The sequence below is a fragment of the Otolemur garnettii genome, unplaced genomic scaffold (assembly GCF_000181295.1).
Source record: "Otolemur garnettii isolate 467f Iridium unplaced genomic scaffold, OtoGar3 scaffold00138, whole genome shotgun sequence".
NCBI lineage: Eukaryota > Metazoa > Chordata > Mammalia > Primates > Galagidae > Otolemur > Otolemur garnettii.
In genome coordinates, this window is record NW_003852533.1 from 1,610,802 (window position 1) to 1,628,692 (window position 17,891).

At 48.6% G+C, this 17,891-nt stretch overlaps 1 protein-coding gene across 1 annotated transcript in view; it reads right to left on the minus strand.

Moving 5' to 3' along the window:
- The window catches only part of PPM1H (protein phosphatase, Mg2+/Mn2+ dependent 1H), a 250,931-nt gene that overhangs the window by 139,674 nt on the left and 93,366 nt on the right, over positions 1–17,891 (minus strand). Inside the window, exon 2 of the mRNA XM_023518406.1 lies at positions 9,719–9,884. Within this exon, the coding sequence (XP_023374174.1) occupies positions 9,719–9,884 (166 nt within the window). The remainder of the gene's footprint in view (positions 1–9,718; positions 9,885–17,891) is intronic.

A 17,891-nucleotide genomic window follows, 5' to 3' on the forward strand; every position in this document is an offset into this window, starting at 1 on the left:
TTTTTTTTTGCAGTTTTTGGCCGGGGCTGGGTTTGAACCCAGCACCTCTGGCATATGGGGCCAGTGCCTTACTCCTTTGAGCCACAGGCACTGCCCCACTTTGCATATTTGTAACTAACGACCCTCTGAGTGGGAACTGTTACCCCGATTTATAGATGGGGAAACTGAGGGAGGGAGGTCGTGTAACCTGGACAAGGTAACACACCTGGAAGGTGGCAGAGCTGGGATTCGAACTCAGATACAAGAGCTTTCTTCTTCCCATGGCTTATGCAAATGATGGTCGTGCTGTAATTTAGCAAAAAAAATGGACTGAAAGGACAAGATGAAGACAGTTTCATTCCAGTTCTGTTCTTTATCCGAGTCAGTAAGAGCTGTGATCCAGCTTTTAAGTTTACAAACTCAGAAACTGCTAACTCGCTCCTATATCAAAAAAGGAATCATAATGGAGATGAGGAAATGTTTAGTGTCAAATATTCCTGAAATTTATACCTATCAACATTAGGAGCGATCCTCCCTTCACTTCTGACTTGTCCAAAGAGGTGTTCCCAGCCCCAACCTTCCTCCACGGCTAGCAGATGGAGAGGCAGCACGTCACACGTCTGAGGCCTTCCAGCTCTGGGTCTATGTCCTCACCAGTAAAACAAAGACGGTTACAATACATATTTATCTATGTATCACCGATGAGCATTCCTAACCCCAAATTCTGAAAATCAAAATGCTCCTAGATTTGATTTTTGAGTGCTGACATTGGCCACAAGTAGACAATTTTAGCCCTGACTTCATGTGACTGTCCTTGGTCAAAACGCAGAATGCGTGGAGCAGCCCCAGGGGAAAAATAAAACTACCCCAGGCCGTGTGATAAGCTCTGTAGGAAGCATAAGCAAATTTCATGCTTAGACTTGGGTCTTATCCCCAAGATATCTCATTATGTGTGTGCAAATACTCCACAGTCTGAAAAAGTCTGAAGGACAAAACACTTCTGGTCCCGAGCATTTGGGACGAGGGCTGCTAAACACACACTAAGGGAGGCTGGTCCTGGGAAAGCACCAAGACCAGCGTGGGACACGTCACGGCTGAACACGGAATTTTTTTTTTAAAGAAGAAATAACAGGCTTGGCGCCTATAGCTCAACCAGCTAAGGCGCCAGCCACGTACACCTAAGGTGGCGGGTTCGAATCCCCAGCCCAGACCCGCCAAACAACAATGACGGCTGCAACCAAAAAATAGCCGGGCGTTGTGGCGGGCGCCTGTGGTCCCAGCTACTTGGGAGGTGGAGGCAGAAGACTCGCTTGAGCCCAGGAGTTGGAGGTTGCTGTGAGCTGTGATGCCACAGCACTCTACCCAGGGGGACAGCTTGAGGCTCTGTCTCAAAAAAAAATAAATAAATAAATAAAGAAGAAATAATAGGAAATAAACAAATCCTAAGAGGTCATTGCCCTTGCCAATGTTCTTCCCACCTATAGCTGCGGGAAGTCAGATTACAAACAGAGCAAGAAGGAATTTCCATCTCAACCGTAGGACCTGCCACAGCGGAAAAATTGATGGTGGAACCAAGCCGTGTTCTCAGTTGTGACATCATGCTGGTCAACCTGGTCTTCAGAGAAATGCAACACCGACAAGAAGGGGGCTTTAAAGTGACCTGAAAGCCTCCTGACTCCTGGTTGGGGAGGTGTCCAAGGGCGCTACATCCCTGGAACTGAGAGAGAAGTTCAGAGAGAAGCTATTGCACGGCTGCCTCAGAAAATCCAAGCAGGCGGGCATGAAGTTTGCATCGGCTTCACGTGTGTGAGCAGCAGCAGCAGTGCGGGCAGTAAGCACAGTGAGATGGATAAGGGCTGCTCCCCTTGCGTCTCAGAGCTGACGCCGGCAGACCGTCAGAGGACCCAGCACTCCAAAGGGCCTGTTTAATGTTCTGGGGGTGAGAGAGTCCTCCGCACAGAGAAGGGTTGAAAAGAACGCAAATCTTCAAATCTTCAGTTCGCAGAGTTGAAATGACCCCTTTCTCATTTCCGTTTTCCCTCTCCCTGCCCCAATTTTATTCTATCTGCCTTGAATTCCCACAGTGCGGCCCCATCCTCTGCTGAGAAGGATAATCAGCTTCCCTGCCCCCTGCTGATGAACTTGGCTGAGTGCTGACACAGCCATCTCCCGTTACTGTAATTAGACACTGAACTAACAGACACTGAAAGCACACACTTTGATGTGTTTTGACTAAATTAAACAACACACAGGTGCTTCTGAGGAACTAGCCTTGGAATGCCTGTGTCCAGAAGTCGGGGTTCAAGCCCAAAACCATCTGTTCTAAACAGGGAATCAGACATGGGGGTAAAAATGTCCTGGTTATTGCCATAATACTGGACTATTTCCACTCACACATGTCCCATAAGGACATGTGCTGCTGCTGCTGCTGCTGCTTCTTTTTTTTTTTTTTTTGAGACAGAGGGCTCACTATGTTGCCCTCAGGAGAGTGCTGTGACATCACAGCTCACAGCAACCTCAAAGTCTTGGGTTTAAGTGATTCTCTTGCCTCAGCCTCCAGGTAGCTGGGACTACAGGCACTCGCCACATCACCCAGTTATATTTTTGTTCTTGTTGCAGTTGTCATTGCTGTTTAGCTGGCCCAGGCCAGGCTTGAACCCGCCAGCCTCGGTGCATGTGGCTGGCGCCCTACCTGCTGTGTGACGGGCGCCGTGCCGGACATGTGCTTCTTATCTAGCCCTGAAGTTGTGAGACGCCCTTAGAAGCGTCCTTCTCCTTCCTTAGAGAAGTCCTCTACTGTCCCCTGCGTTTCTCTCATTCCTAGAATGACTAAATGCTTGGGAAGTGACAGGCAAAATCTCTTGGAAAAGCTATGTTCTCGCTGCAGATGGCATTCAGTGTCATAAGACTCCTACAGGTGGTTCTCAACCTGTGGGTCGCACCCCACAGGCACTGTATTAAAGGCCTGCGGCATTAGGAAGGCTGAGAACCACTGCCTTCGAACCTTTCAAACCACAGGAAAGATGACCAAGTGATGGTGACTAACTGGCACAAATCTCAGACTGGTTATTAAAGGGCTTCTGCGGGAGGCGGGTGTGGTGGGGATGTGATTCTCAACAAGCTTACGGCATCTTTCCTGAGGGACAGTCTGAAGAGAGGGCCTTTGACAGTGCTGGCATTTTATATTTCCTTCTTTTCCTGGTCACCAACCTGTGTCCCAATAACCAGAGGAAGGTTAAAAGGCTCGCACATGGACGGGGAGTATTTCCCGTCCACCAGACTGGAGGGGTATGGGTGGCTCTTCACGTTTAAACCACCCAACAGTGATCCCAGCACGAGAAAAGTTCCACCCCCCACTTGTGGTTGAGAATATTCTTCTCTGCTATACTTCATAGCCACTTCAGCAGAGACCCCCAAATTTCTCTTCCATATCTCTCAAAAAAGAACTATTTATTCTGCATTCTGCATTGGGTCACTAACCAAGCAAAACAAAGCCTGTATTCCTCAGAGTATTTGCAAGGGAGAAGGGAGTAAGTCAGCCAAGTTCCCCTCACATTTCTTCGGGCTAAAATACTACAGCCCAGAACGCTAACTCGTTTTACGACTTCTTTCAAACATTGCTTCATGTGCTTCTTCTCCTTTACTTTATGTTAAGTAAGGTGCCAATCGGGAGCCCAGCCAGACACAGGACATGACACCCTTTCACTCAGGGCCTCATGGAAGCCAGGAGAGGCAGAATAGAATGGTATTTCTTTTATCTCCATTTTTTTTTTTTTGCAGTTTTTGGCCAGGGATGGGTTTGAACCCGCCACCTCTGGCATATGGGGCTGGCGTCCTACTCCTTTGAGCCAAGGCGCTGCCCTCTTTTATCCCCATTTTTAAAAAAGGTTTGTTTTAAAACAGGAGCCTTAAGTTGACTTGTTTGGGTGAAAGGTTACACACATCAATAGGATAACAGAACTCTCTATAAATTGGTGTGAGGGATGGCTTATGGTTGCCTTAAAATCTTTATGCTAATTAATAATTATCTGTAGTAGAAAAGTCATCTCACTGCCACCAGCTACGCCAGTGCCGCTCGGTATAAAATAGGTCATCGGTATAAAGTCACACTTCTAATTCCTGAAAGCACCACTCATGTTTCTAACAAAAACATTCCTATGATTATTGCTTTTCCGTGAATTTCAGGTTATTTTGCAATTTTTAGATTTCCTTCCATCTCTGAGGAAGATGAAGGTGACACTCCGTGAAGGAAGTCTTGTGGACACACACAATTTTGACTTCACTACATTTACTGGGGATGAAGAGATCAAGTGAGGGGAAGGGAAGTACATGTGTTCCAGAGGGGTCTGCCGGCCTCCGCACCCACCTTCACACACGCCAGCCTCCCTGCCTGCGGGCCTCCACACCCACCTCCACACGCGCCAGCCTCCCCGCCTGCCAGCCTCCGTGCCCACCTCCACATGCGCCAGCCTCCCTGCCTGCCAGCCTCCCTGCCTGCCGGCCTCCGCGCCCACCTCCACACGCGCCAGCCTCCCTGCCTGCTGGCCTCCGTGCCCGCCTCCCTGCCTGCCAGCCTCTGTGCCCACCTTCGCGCCCACCAGCCTCCCTGTCCACCTTCGCGCCCACCAGCCTCCCTGCCCGCCAGCCTCCACATTCATCTTCGTGCCCACCAGCCTCCACATCCATCTTCGTGCCCGCCAGCCTCCCTGCCTGCCAGCCTCCATGTCCACCTTCGCGCCCGCCAGCCTCCCTGCCCACCAGCCTCTGCGCCCTCCAGCAGTCTGCCATGAAATAATGCTGCCACTGCTTCACCTGCATTCCACCTTTTGCCTCTCACAGCATCTGCCCACTTCCCATCCCCGTCTTTCCTGGCTCCTCCATGGCCCAAGGCATGGCCTCCTCCACTCCTCCCTGCTCCTCTCTCGGAGCTTCTGAGCTGGGGTGTCTCCAGGCCTCTACTCTGCCCTCTCATCTGCTCTTGTTCTGCTTTCTGGGCGATCTAAACCACATCTATGGGTTCAACTGTAGTCTTTGCCCTTGTAACTCCCGAAATCTAAACCTCCTGGATTTGCTGGTGGGCGCCAGATCCTTATTTCTAATTTCCTACAACACAATTCCTCCTGGAAAGGCAGCGTCAGCATCCCTGACCACTCCCTTACCTGCCAAAGGTCTGCTTTTCAGTGGCCAGCGCCTGGTGGCTAAGGTCCCGCTCCTTTCCCCAGGCCGTGGTCATCTGGGCACCTCAACGGCATCACTCACACCCTTCCTCTGAGCCCGTCTCGTGTTCTCATCACAGCTTATTTTAAGCCCCCGTCATTTCTCACACAGACTTCTGTGTGGGCATCCTATCTGGCTCAAGGCCCTCCCCAGTCAGCCTCCCCCCTACTGCCACTGTCCTACGTCACTGTGCCCTTTTCTAAAATCACTGGGTTAAAATCCCAGCTTATTATGACATTTGATGACCTTTGCGTGTGACGCCTGCCTGCTGTTCCTGTCTTGGCACCCTCCAGGTGACCACATATGCTCCAGACACATGGGCAGACGTGCCTCCATGCTCCCTTGCCCACGTGCTCCTTCTACCAGAAACGCCCTTTTCTCCTATTTGCCCGGTTCACTCGGATGCACTTTTCGAGACCCCAGCTCAATGCCACTTGCCCCGGAAGCCCTTCCTAACTCCACCTGTCTTCCTCCTCAGTCATGCCTGAAACCACTGTGGCCAAGCGGCCCTCCACACAGCCAGGGGCTCTGCCTGTTTCCTTGGTCTCACTCTGTTGTGGGGCCACTGCCAAGGGGGCACCCTGGCTTCAGCCCAGGATGGGAGCTGCCATGCTCACCTGACTGCGCCTCCCCAGGGCTCAGCATGCACACGTGGGCTCGGCGTGTGCCTGGGAGGTGAAGGGATAGATTCGCAGGGGAAAGCTGTTCGCTCGCCCTAGGCCCTGCTCACTCGCTACCTTTTCCTAAGTGCTTCTATATCTGAGGTTTACTGTTGAGGGGATGCCTGCTAGATGGGAAAAGTCACTGGCCTCCCTTAACCAGTATGCCCAGGGGCCTCTGCTAATAAATCATTCATTCAAAGTAAAAACCAAAGTCCCAAGAACAGCCTTCTGGGTCCTGCCAGATTGCCTGATCCCACTCCCGTGATCGCTTTGGCCACACTCTGGGCTTACTGTGTTCCTGCTCCAACCACAAGGGCCTCCTCTCTAATTCCTGAATCTCGGGGCCTGATCCTGCTCCAAGGCTTCCGCAAGTCCCACAATGTTCAGATGCTCCTCCTGAAATAGCTGTGCTTTTCAGCCCATGCCCACCGTCTCGGGGACACCCTCTTAGCTGCCTGGAACTGCACACGGGCTGCATTCTGCTTCCCCTCTGGGCCTTCTCTCCCCAGGGCTTGTCATCTGGCACACTGCATGTTTTAATTGTCCCTCCTCCCTCTGAGAATGTTCCTGTGGGTAGGGATTGTTTTATTTCCTGCCAAACCCCCAGCACCTAGTTCCTGGTACAACCGGTGCTCACTGATTCATCTCCCACACTAGGTCATGGTTTTCAAGTTCTTAAAAAGTAACACAAACAACAACAATAAAATGGACAATTCAATTTAACACTTTGACCAGCCACACTAGAAAGAAATTTTTTTTTCCTTAGGGCCCAAGTAGCTCCCAAAGTACTCAAGGTAAAAAGATGTGTGAGTTATATGTGCTTCACAAGGCCCCTGGCTCAAAACTAGTTAATATGTTAAAAATGGGCAAAAGACTCGAATAGACATTTCTCTAAAGAAATGTCGGAAGGGCCAGGAAGGAAATGAAAAGATATTCAGCATCATTCATCGCCAGGAAATGCAAACCACAACTATGATAAAATAGTAAGCATAAAAAAAAGTAAGAACAAAAGACCCAACAGAACAGCAAATGTTAGTGAGAGTGTGGAGGCCTGGAACCCTCCTGCATCGTGGCAGGCATGTAAAATGGCTTAGCCTCTATGAAAACCAGCGTAGCAGTTCCTCAAAATAGTAAAGAACTTATCACATGACCCAGCAGTTCCCAAAAGCCTGGGGCGAAGGAGCTGGAGGAGATATTGTATACCTCTGTTCATAACAGCGTCCTTCTCAGCAGCCAGAGGGAAGCCATATCCAGTGTCCACTAACAGGGGAGTGGGAGATAAAACAGGGCCTGTGCTGGATGGTGGGGCATCACTCCAGCTTCAGAAGGAAGGGAATTCTGACACAGGACAACACGTGTCCACTTGAGGACATTACGCTACGTGAAATAAGCTGACACACACAGACAAGGACTGCACAATTCCACTCACACCAAATATCTAAGGGGTCAGTTCACAGAGACAGGACAGGCGGGCGGTGGCCCAGGGCTGCGAAGTTAGTGTTCAGAGAAGACAGAATTGCAGTTTGAGAATCTGCCAAGTTCTGTAGACGGACAGCGATGGCTGCTCCAGTATATGGAGATACTTAATGCTAAAGAACTACATACCTAAAAATGGTGAATCTTATGGTATGTGTGTCTCACCACATTAAAAAAAAAAAAGCAGGCTGGGCGCAGTGGCTCATGCCTGTAATCTCTGTACTCTGGGAGCCTGATGCAGGTGGATCCCTTGAGCTCAGGAGTTTGAGACCAGCCTGAGCAAGAGTGAGACCCCATCTTTACCAAAACTGGGAAAATTATCTGGGCGTCATGGTGGGTGCCTATAGTCCCAACTACTCGGGAGGCTGAGACAGGGGTCTGAGGTGGTTGTGGGCTGTGGTGATGCCATGGCGCTCCAGCCTAGGAGACAGAGCCAGTCCACGTCTCTAGAAAAAAAAGAAGGAAAGAAAGAAAAGAAAAGAGAGAAAAAGCAGCATAGCTCTTTCCCCAGCTCAGTAGGAAGCCTAACATGGCAGGCAGACAGAAGTGAAGGTGCTGGCTGGGGCAGGAAGCAGGGCCCCGGGTGTGCGTGACTGCTCAGCTGGGCTGCTGCCTCCCACTGCACGGACCCCACAGAGACTGGGAACCGCCCCAGAGGAGAGTCACTGCCCCAGAGGAGGGTCACCACCCCAGCCTTATGCACTGTGATCACTGTTTTTAAGGACAGGAAGCTAAAGACTTAGCCCTGGCCTCCTTTATAGAAGGAACTTAGCAAAAAGGAAAAAGGCCATCACCAACTGGTCTCGGGCCAAATGTCAGGTGGGGGAGGGGGGAGTCAGGGGAAAGAGCAAGGTTAGTCACTGGCACCTACATTCAATTAGCATTAATGCCTCACATTCTCCAAACTCCTCAAAATAACTCAACCTTCAAAATAATTGTTGAGTAGGTATAAAAGAAACGATAGAATCTCCAGTTCACAAAGGAATGAACATACAAAATTCGCTGGGCACAGCCACAGAGCCTGATAGAAGTGAGGCTGAGCCCCAGGTCATAACCACGACCATTTATTAAGGATTTATTTATTAAGACATGGTGCAGCATTTCCCATGGACTGCTGGATTTCCAGCCATCCTCCTTCTACCATTTGGTAGTCACTGTGTTGTTGTTTTTTTATAGAATGCAACACTAAGTCTCAAAGAACAACCAACTTTTTGAAAATTAAAAAGGCATTAAGTGGTAGGCTGTGCAAAGCCACCAGGATGCCGCAGCCCTGTCCACTCACCCACCACCACTCCCTACGGCCCGTCTGAGGCCTCAAACCCAGCTCCCTGGGAAAGGCCTCCCGATGCCCCCACTTCAGCCTTGAAAACATGTATAATGAGGAGACCTCCCGGGACACTGTGTATTCTAACTCCAAACCGAACTAGTACTAACAAAATCAAAAGGTAATTATTATGCCCTAAGCAGAGATGCAGTCAGACACTATTTCTTAGACTAAGAAGAAATTTCTAGATCTTTTAAAATCCTATAAAAATTTTTACATAAAAACATCCTTAAGATTATTGGCATGACTAGTCACATTTGGTCATCCTGTTCAATGTCTCTGCAGGACAAAACAGCCCCCGGGGGGAAAGAGTGACAGTTATTTCCCATCTTTCCCCAGGGCTTCTTCAGAATGTTCTGAGGACATGTCTATCTTATTCTCCGAATCTGGAGAGAGGAGAAATATTTTGTGGCTTGCCAACAGGCTTTCAGTCTACAAGGTCACCCCACGGGCTGCAGTACGGGAGCCAACAGGAACAAAGATGCCTTTGGGGGAGCGTCAGGCCCAGGCTCGGGGAGAAGGGGCAGCCTTGTGCCAGGGCTCTGAGCCTACAACGAGAGCTATTTCCACCCCTCACCAGGGGCTCCTGGGCTGTTTCCTCACAAAGACCTAAAAGTGGATCCTTTGAAACCCACAAAGTTTATATCAACCCTTCCAACAAACCATGGTGTGGGCATGTCATTTAGGTGTTAAAAGCACAAACACCAGCTCTTCATACATGGGCCACCTTCAGCGTGGAATGTGCGACTCCCGAGGAACAGCCCCCCACCCTGCTGACACCAGGGATACCCCTTTCACCTCCATCCCAGATCTGGAATAAACTCCAACATCCCAGCGTGGGGCTAGCAGGGGGTGTGCAGAAGAATTGTTTGGGGCACACATTAAAAATAGAAATGGAAGAAGATGAGCAAAAAGAAAGGTCTGTGCACAATTTTTGGGATATTCGACACCATAGATAAGCACAATGCCTGCATGTGGCCCCCAGGCTGCAGGTTGGACACCCCTGCCGAGCGCAGGCGGCTCTTCTCACTTGGAAGCCAGCAGTAGAGGAGGGTCTTACCGCATTCTCCCTCAGTTGCAGCCCCTCCCCGTTAGGGAGGGAGGAGCGTCTCTTGGACGAGTTCCTGTTAGGGGTGGAGGCGACGGCCCCTGCTTTCTTCCTCACCGTGAGCACCTCGCAGCTGGCCTGGTCTTCGTTGTGTGTGCTCTTCCCAGCGTTGATGACCCTGGGGAGGAAGCCAGAGAAGTAGGTCAGGCAGGGCGACTTCCAGAAAGCTGAGGGCTGCGTCCCCGCCCCAGCAGACACTACAGCTGGTGCGAAACTAAAGCCTCTCTTAGCACAAAGGACCTCACAGTCTTGGTATTTTATGTTCCCGAGTAAATGGATTTTTAAAAATGGAACTGTATTGCACCCATTAAAATATTTATGAAAGCTATTGTTTTGAGCCCAGTTCACCTTCAGCAGCCTGGAAGATGCAATAAACAGCTCAGACTCAGCTTAGTCTGAACACACCAGGCGATGCTCAGGTAGGGCAACCTGCAGCCTGAACTTTTTGGCAATTACAATGAAGACGGATAGGCTGGCTCGGGGAGTTCTCTTTCATGTCTCTAAGGAGCGAATAGCCAAGCCACCATCAGTCTTAGGGAAGCACAGGGCAGTAATTTACAGCCCATGGTGAAATCCAGGGGAATGAGATTCATACCTTACCACCGCCATGCTCGTTTTTACTTTACACCCAGGGAAGAGACTGGATCAGAGGGTTACTCTTTTAAAAGTACTTTTAGTTCTTTATCTTTTCTCCTGTAGAATAGCCCTTGCACCCTGGTCTGACACCAAGACCCCTAATAATGATATTGGCATTGACATGACTCGACGTCACTGTGGTCTAATTATTAAACGTTTTAAGCACAGGAATGCTCAGGAAAACGCTAGCTCACCCGCGTACTTTCTCTGGGTCAGGTGACTGCAGACTCAACTGGGTTCCAGCACCATTTTCTTATTATGTCACTGAGCAGCAGCTGAGATAGATTTACTCAAGGAGACCTCACCTCGATTTGCCACTGGCTGTGTTTCCTTTCTAAAGCTCCCGTGGTGTCACACTAGCTAACAGAGCAGGGAATTTATAGAACTCAGTGGCCAGGAAAGCCACTCTACGTGTGGTGTGCTCACTGCTGTATAATCTGATTCCCACCCTCCTAACAGTCAAGTAAAAGAGCATCATTGTCAAATGACTGGAGGAAAAACCTTTTTTATTCTATGATAATTCTAGATTCAGAGTAAGGTACTGAGCCCCTTGTAGCCTTCGCTAACTTTCTCCAAAGGTAGCGTTTTCTACAGAACAGTATAATATCGAGGACTTGATAGAGATATGATAATATCACCCAGGCTACACACCTTATTCAGAGTTCACCAGTTTTTACACTGAGCTTCCTAAGGAGGTATATGCCACAGGTATATGCCACAACCAAACAGGAGATGGAAGGCTGGTTGAGATTTGGGGGTTCCAGATCTAAGGAAGGTGTTTCAAGCGATATCCTGCCAGACTCTGTGAAGGTATTTCAGACCTTTTAACATTTTCTCTTATCTTGTTTTTTAAATGTATATGCATTCTTTCCAAAAATGCAGTGATTTAAAATCTCATCAACATGTATTCACATGAACAAATGTGAATGTGAATGTGTGCTAGCCTATGTGTTTAGGTTATTAAGTACGAAATGTCAGATTTCCCTAAGTACTAATTTTGATAGCTGATATCTCTGACATTTTGCTTGGACACTTCTTAGTTTATTTTTCCTCCAAAGGTACATCCTCATTCTTTCAAATGCGTGGTTTGGCTTGTGATTGTCTTTCAAATTATTTTTAGAGCAATTTTTGCAAAACCCTGGATAAGTTAAAAACGAGTGTTATTTTTGAATCTAAGTTCTTCATGGACCCAGTGCAGCGCAGACAGCTCCAAATATCAACGGAGCGTTAGAGGGTAATGAGTACACAGCACGTCGATGGTTTGAGAAGTTCCATTCTGAGGATCTTAGTCTTGAAAATGAGCCAGGTGGGTGACCTGAGACCACGCTGGATGGATAATGATGGGCTGGAGGGGGTAGTGGAATCAAATCCATCTCAACCTACATACGAGTTACAAAGTGACGAAGTTTGAGGTTACTATCCCAACAATATCGGACCATTTGAAACAAACTGTCAAGGTAAAGAAGCAGGATAGATTTCCGCTCGAATTAAATGAGCAGCAGCAGAGACAGCGTGTTGGAGTTTGCCTTTCTTTGCTGTCACGACATAAAGGTGAACGATTTCTACACTGTACTGTTACGTGTGATGAAAAATGGTTTCTTTTTTATAATCCGAGCATTTGGCACAATGGTCGGATAAAGATGAAATGTTGAAACACAGTTCAGACCCGGAGATACATTTTAAAAACCTAATGGTGTCCGCTTGGCGGTCCAGTGCTGCTGTTCCCCACCACAGCTCTGTCAGTCCTGGTCAGTCGATTACAGCACATGTCCACCCCAGCCAACTGGGCGACACGGGGAGGATGCTGTGATTAACCAGACGAGACTGGTCACTAGAGACAGGACAGTTCTCTTGCAAGACAACGCTTGACCTCGTGTCAGACAAACACTCTGCTCAAACTATGGAAGGTGGACGAGGAACTGCACGGTCATCCACTGTGCCCACCAACCTTGCTCCACGTGACCCCCACTTTTCAGGGGTCGGACCACTTCTTACAAGGAGAAATAGTCAATTCTCAGCAAGCTGTGGGAAGCGCCTTTGGCGATTTCATCAGCACTGGCTCTCCAGGCTTCTCTGCAGCTGGCACCAACAAGCCAGGGTTAAGATGGCAAAACCGGATCAACAGTTGAGTCATGATCTTTGATTAGTTGTGCTGCATCTTTTTTGTGATACATGAAACTAAACTTTCAATTCAAAATCAGACATTTCCTATTTAGTGGCCTAAACTCTGGGCGTCTCTGGCACAGAGAGCCTCACTGCCTGTGGCCTTTAGGTGACCGGTGTCATCGGCAATCGTCGGCAGTGCCACTTGCAATTACTATCTGTGTGTTCTAAGGAAAGTGTCATATTAGTCAGCATCTCCCTGATTTCAAATTCCTGGGCTCATTAAAATATATTCATTTTTCTTATTTTTTTAAATAAATTTCAGTAGATATGTTTTTATATTCAAAATCCTACTTGTACTCATTTTATATATTAACAGTTTGGGTAAGTTTTAGGTTTTGTTTGTTTGTTTAGAGACAGAGTCTCACTTTGTCACCCTCGGTAGAGTGCTGTGGCGTCACAGCTCACAGCAACCTCCAGCTCTTGGGCTTAGGCTATTCTCTTGCCTCAGCCTCCTGAATAGCTAGGACTATAGGAGCCCCCCCATAACGCCCAGCTATTTTTTTGTAGCAGTTTGGCCGGGGCCGGGTTTGAACCCGCCACCCTTGGTATATGGGGCTGGTGCCCTACACACTGAACCACAGGCGCTGCCCTAGGTTTTAAGTAGATTGCTGCTTATAAGTCTGGAAATCATTGCTCCACACTTTGTGTAAGGAGGTGGGGCTGCTGCTGATCCGTGAGGTCACACGGGCTCTGGTGCTTGTCACACACTTTCCTGACTGAGGGCTGAGAAGAGGGAAGCTTCAAGGCCTACATCCTCTTTCCTTTAAGGAAAGGCATTTCACATGGCTTGGGAATAGAATGTAATTCTTGTTTTTCTTGAGACAAAATCTCACTTGTCACCCTCGGTAGAATGCAGTGATGGCATCATAGCTCACAGCAACCTCAAACTCCTGGGCTCAAGAGATTCTCTTGCCTCAGCATCCCAAGTAGCAGGACTACAGGTGCCCACCACAATGCCCAGCTAAGTTTTAGAGATAGGAATCTTAGTCTCGCTCAGGCTGGTATCGAACTCCTGAGCTCAGGAGATCCACCTGCCTTGGCCTCCCAGAGTCCTGGGATTACAGGTATGAGCCACCACGTCTGACAGAATGTAATTCTTGAGGACACAATGAGGTTACCTGTGTGACGATGGTTAACAACTGCCACACTTACTGCCTGAGCTAAGGAACATGCCCCAAGGTCCACGGCCAGGAAGGACCCGGGGGGATTTAGAATGAGGCTGCCTGGACCCCCACCCAACGTCTTTCTATTGGACTATGGGGACAGTCTGGATTCTGTGGGAAGCACCCAGAACAGGCAGAGAGGGCAGGGCTGGTCCAGGACTCAGGAGAGCGGGGATTCTCTCCCTGCTTCTCTGGCTATTGAGGGGCCTATGAGAGGGGCCAGGGAGGGGTAAGAATGGGGGGCTCAGATCTAACTATCCCCAGAAATGCACACATGTGACTCAGGCCAAGTCACTAGTTCACAGAACATGCATTTGTCCAGAGCCGCCTTTACGTCTGTCCCTAGGGAACCAGACCAGGTGGGGAGGGAGGTCCAAAAGACCATCTGCTCTGCTCAGTCTCTGGCAGTGATCTCCCAGCAACACATGTGCAGAGGACTGCTCACAGAAGATGCTACCAGGCCTGCGCGGTCTCCCACATGAGTGCCCCCCACCCCTGGAATGCTGAGGTGGAGGTTCAGCTGGGAAAACCAGCTCATAGCAACCTCTCTGCACTGCCCCCGACCGGGTCCTGGCTGCCCTTCCAGAACTTGGCATAAGCCAACATCAGTACCTACTCTTGTGCCGTAGTCGGGGCTTTTTTGTTTCTTCTTTTAGGGGGTGAGGGGTGATTGTTTTGTTTTTTGAATTAAAAGGCATCACTGATCTCCAATAGCTGCGTGCCAGGCTGACTCAGCTGTCACTGCTGTTTCCAGCAGTCAACAAAGCTACTGTGATTGCATGAATCACAAGTCCCTGCCCTGTGGAGTGCTCTGTCTCCTGTCGCTCTGAGTGATTATTAAGCTCCTCTAACTTCAGCAAGAGGTCTCAGGAACCTTATTCATGCACAAGAAACCCAGCGTCCTGGGCGACAAGGTCACACAGCTGCATGCGGTGGAGCCAGGAGCACGTCTGAGTTGGAGCCGTCTGGTTTCCTTGCCCTGTGCCTATTCTTATCGGCACTTGGTTCCGAGGTCTGCCCTGCCCTCAGAGCCAGAGAACTGTGCAAGAATGATTCCTGGTGACCCGACTTCGCCGCATCACCTGTCACGTTGAACACAGTTGTGAATGACACCAGAGGAGTGTGAATGGGTCAGAAGAGGCAGCAGTCCTCTCTCTGCAAGCTGCTTAGGCAGAAACCTAATTATCATCCAGCTGATAAGAGATTAATTTAAATATTAAGTATTTAAATATCAATTTAAAGTCTTTGTCTTTAAAAAAATTACAGCTCTAATCCCACATTTATATTATTTCAAATTCCATACTCCGCAGAGGTTAGCAGAAACGTCTATTCTTTTTGTGTGTGTGTGTGGAGACAGTCTCACTTTATCACATCATAGCTCACAGCAACCTCCAACTCCTGGGTTTAGGTGATTCCCTTGCCTCAGCCTCCCGGGTAGCTGGGACTACAGGCACTTGTCAGAACACTCAGCTATTTTTTTTCTTGCAGTTTGGCCGGGGCTTGGTTTGAACCCACCACCCTGCCCACTGAGCCAGAGGCACCACCCAGAAAGATCTATTACTCGGCTTTAGCTTATTTTGAAAACCAAAATAAAAAAAACCCCAGTGGACCACGAATCATCACATCTTTGGTCATGCTATCTCCATCTTCCACGAAGAGGGAAAACATTTTCCTTGACATGAAACCAGAGATAATAGATCACAGTAGGTAAGGACAGGGGCCGTCTCCCTAGCACACAGCAGGTGCTCAACAAATATTTGTTGAATGAATGAATGAATGAGCAGAAATCCGACCTGCGTCTTGCTTGCTGTGGAGAGCAGTATCTCACATTTGTCCAGAGGTATCCGGGTGCCCAGATGCTGGTAGCATTTGCATGTAGTAATTAGCTCACTTTGTCGCCTTGTCCAATCTATGAGGTAGTGACCACTGTTATCCTGTTTTTAAAGGTAAGTCACAGCTAGCGAGTGGCAGAGTAGTTTGGTCAAGTCACTTGACATCTCCCAATCTCAGTTCCTTAGCTGTGCTGTGTGCAATGAATTCTAAGTCTCACTAAGATGAGCAAGTCTGTGTTGGGAGGGCGACTGGAGTCACCTAAATCAAAGAACTGGGTCATCATTTTGAAGTGAGGATTAAATTCAGGTAAGAGCAATGTTAGAGGGTGAAGGGGAAGCACAGCTACTGTCCCTGCAATTTGGAACGTTCAGACTCAGTTCTTTCAACTCTTCACAGAACATGACACACGTGCCCTGGGAGAGCACACGGGAAGTTGAGTTCGCTCATGTGCTGCTTTAACTGACCTCAATCTGCCTCCAATTGAACCAAAACACCCAGGATTTTCCTCTCTTGCAAAAATAGGTAAACATAGAACTTCAAGGACTTGCATGTCAAAAATCTTTTCTGTGTATCAGACAGAGCTTGAAGTTATGACCTAAATACCAGGTGTGAGCACGACAGCAAGATCATAGCAATAGCAGAATCTACCTAAAAAGAGCAGGCAGTTGGTTCTGTGTCACTGTCTCACCCTTGGAAGACTTGCTTTTCTTCCTTCTGTTTGTGAGATGCTCTAATCACATTTATTTTTGCCATCAATTCCACCTGAATTTCTGCAGAAAAGCCCTGTTTTTAATGCACCTGTTAAATTATCAAGCCATTTTTCTTCTCATCTGCTCACAACTTTGACTCCAAGGGCACTCATCTGATACGACCCAAGAAAGGATTCCTGTTACTAAGCACAGACAACCTAGGCACCTCAAGAGTTCTCAAATAGCAAGCCTTTCTCACAAAGGCCCCTGGCCCACAGAACTGTTTAAAACAGCTTTACAAAAGATAATCCACAAAGGACAGTCACAGATGACATTTTTTTTGAAGGCTTCCCATGTGCCACCTACCATCCTAAATGCCTGACAGGTGGTGAGTCACAGAGCACAAGCCCCTTGGGTCCCCACCACCAGGTACACAGCATGACACAGACAGCAGGGACAGGGACAATGGTCAGACAGACCTGTGTGTTCTTGGGCTAGTTACTTTCTATCCCTAAAACAAGGTCAATACTGGTCAGCTCCCATCATGGTCGGAAGAGTTGTAAGAATTAACTGCGGTAGCTTGGAAAGTATTTACTGGTGTCTGGCACACAGTGAGACCTCCCTGCACACTATTTCACAACAGTACATCAGTACAAAGCTCGCTGCCTCTTCTGCTGGCCCTGGGATGTTATGCAGCCAGTTAGAGCCGCCTCACTCCCCTTCCATCAGCATCCTTCCGCCTGCCTCATCACCACATGGCCAGGCACCCTCAGCCTTCACGTGACTGGGGACTTCGTGACAAAGATCTTGAGCAAGCCCACTCTTCCCAGTCACGTGAGTGATGGTCTCTGTACACAGGGAGCAGCCATGCAGTTACAGACGCCCACCTCCTGATTCCCACCCAGTCCTGCCCGCATACACCTGCTCTAGGCCTCAAGCTCATGGCTCTCAGAAGCTCAGGTCCCAGGACAAGAGAAAAAGACCTAAGGGAAAATTTTGTTTTGTTTTGATTATTATTGTCTTTATTTACAAAGAAATATAAAAGCCTGAACATTTTTAGGGGTGTCCAACCTTTTTCCTCCTTTGCCACACATTGGAAGAAGACTTGTCTCAGGCCACCCTCCCATAAATAAACACCAGTGAAAGGTGATTAGTGTTAAAAAAAAAAAAAAAGGCCCAAGCATACTTTTTATGATATCTGATAACACAGGTAAGCAAAAAACAAGTCCTCACCAAATCTGCATGAACTATCAATTACCAAAATTCTCTTTTCTCAGTAACCTTTTAGGCCATGTTCTGTGTGGTTTTCTGAAGTGGCTGCTGGCCACCAAGGTGGGCTGTACACAAAGACAACTTGGTTTCTCCTTCCAGTAGTCACCTCTCCTTGGTGTGCTCTGAGCAGGACCCTAAACCTCTGATAACAGCCATCAGCTGGTGGCAGTCAGATCACCCTTCAGGACGGACAGCATCTCCCAGACGCTGCAGCTGCGCTGGGTAGGAGGGGGACAGGAGGCCGCCCCAACCCATTCAGTTCTCAGTTCATGACCAGAGTAGAGAGGACGGCACAAATCAGATTCTCTGTGGGGTTTGGCTCTCAGGTTGCAGAGGTGACCACACACACCCCATCTTGCGCCCTGT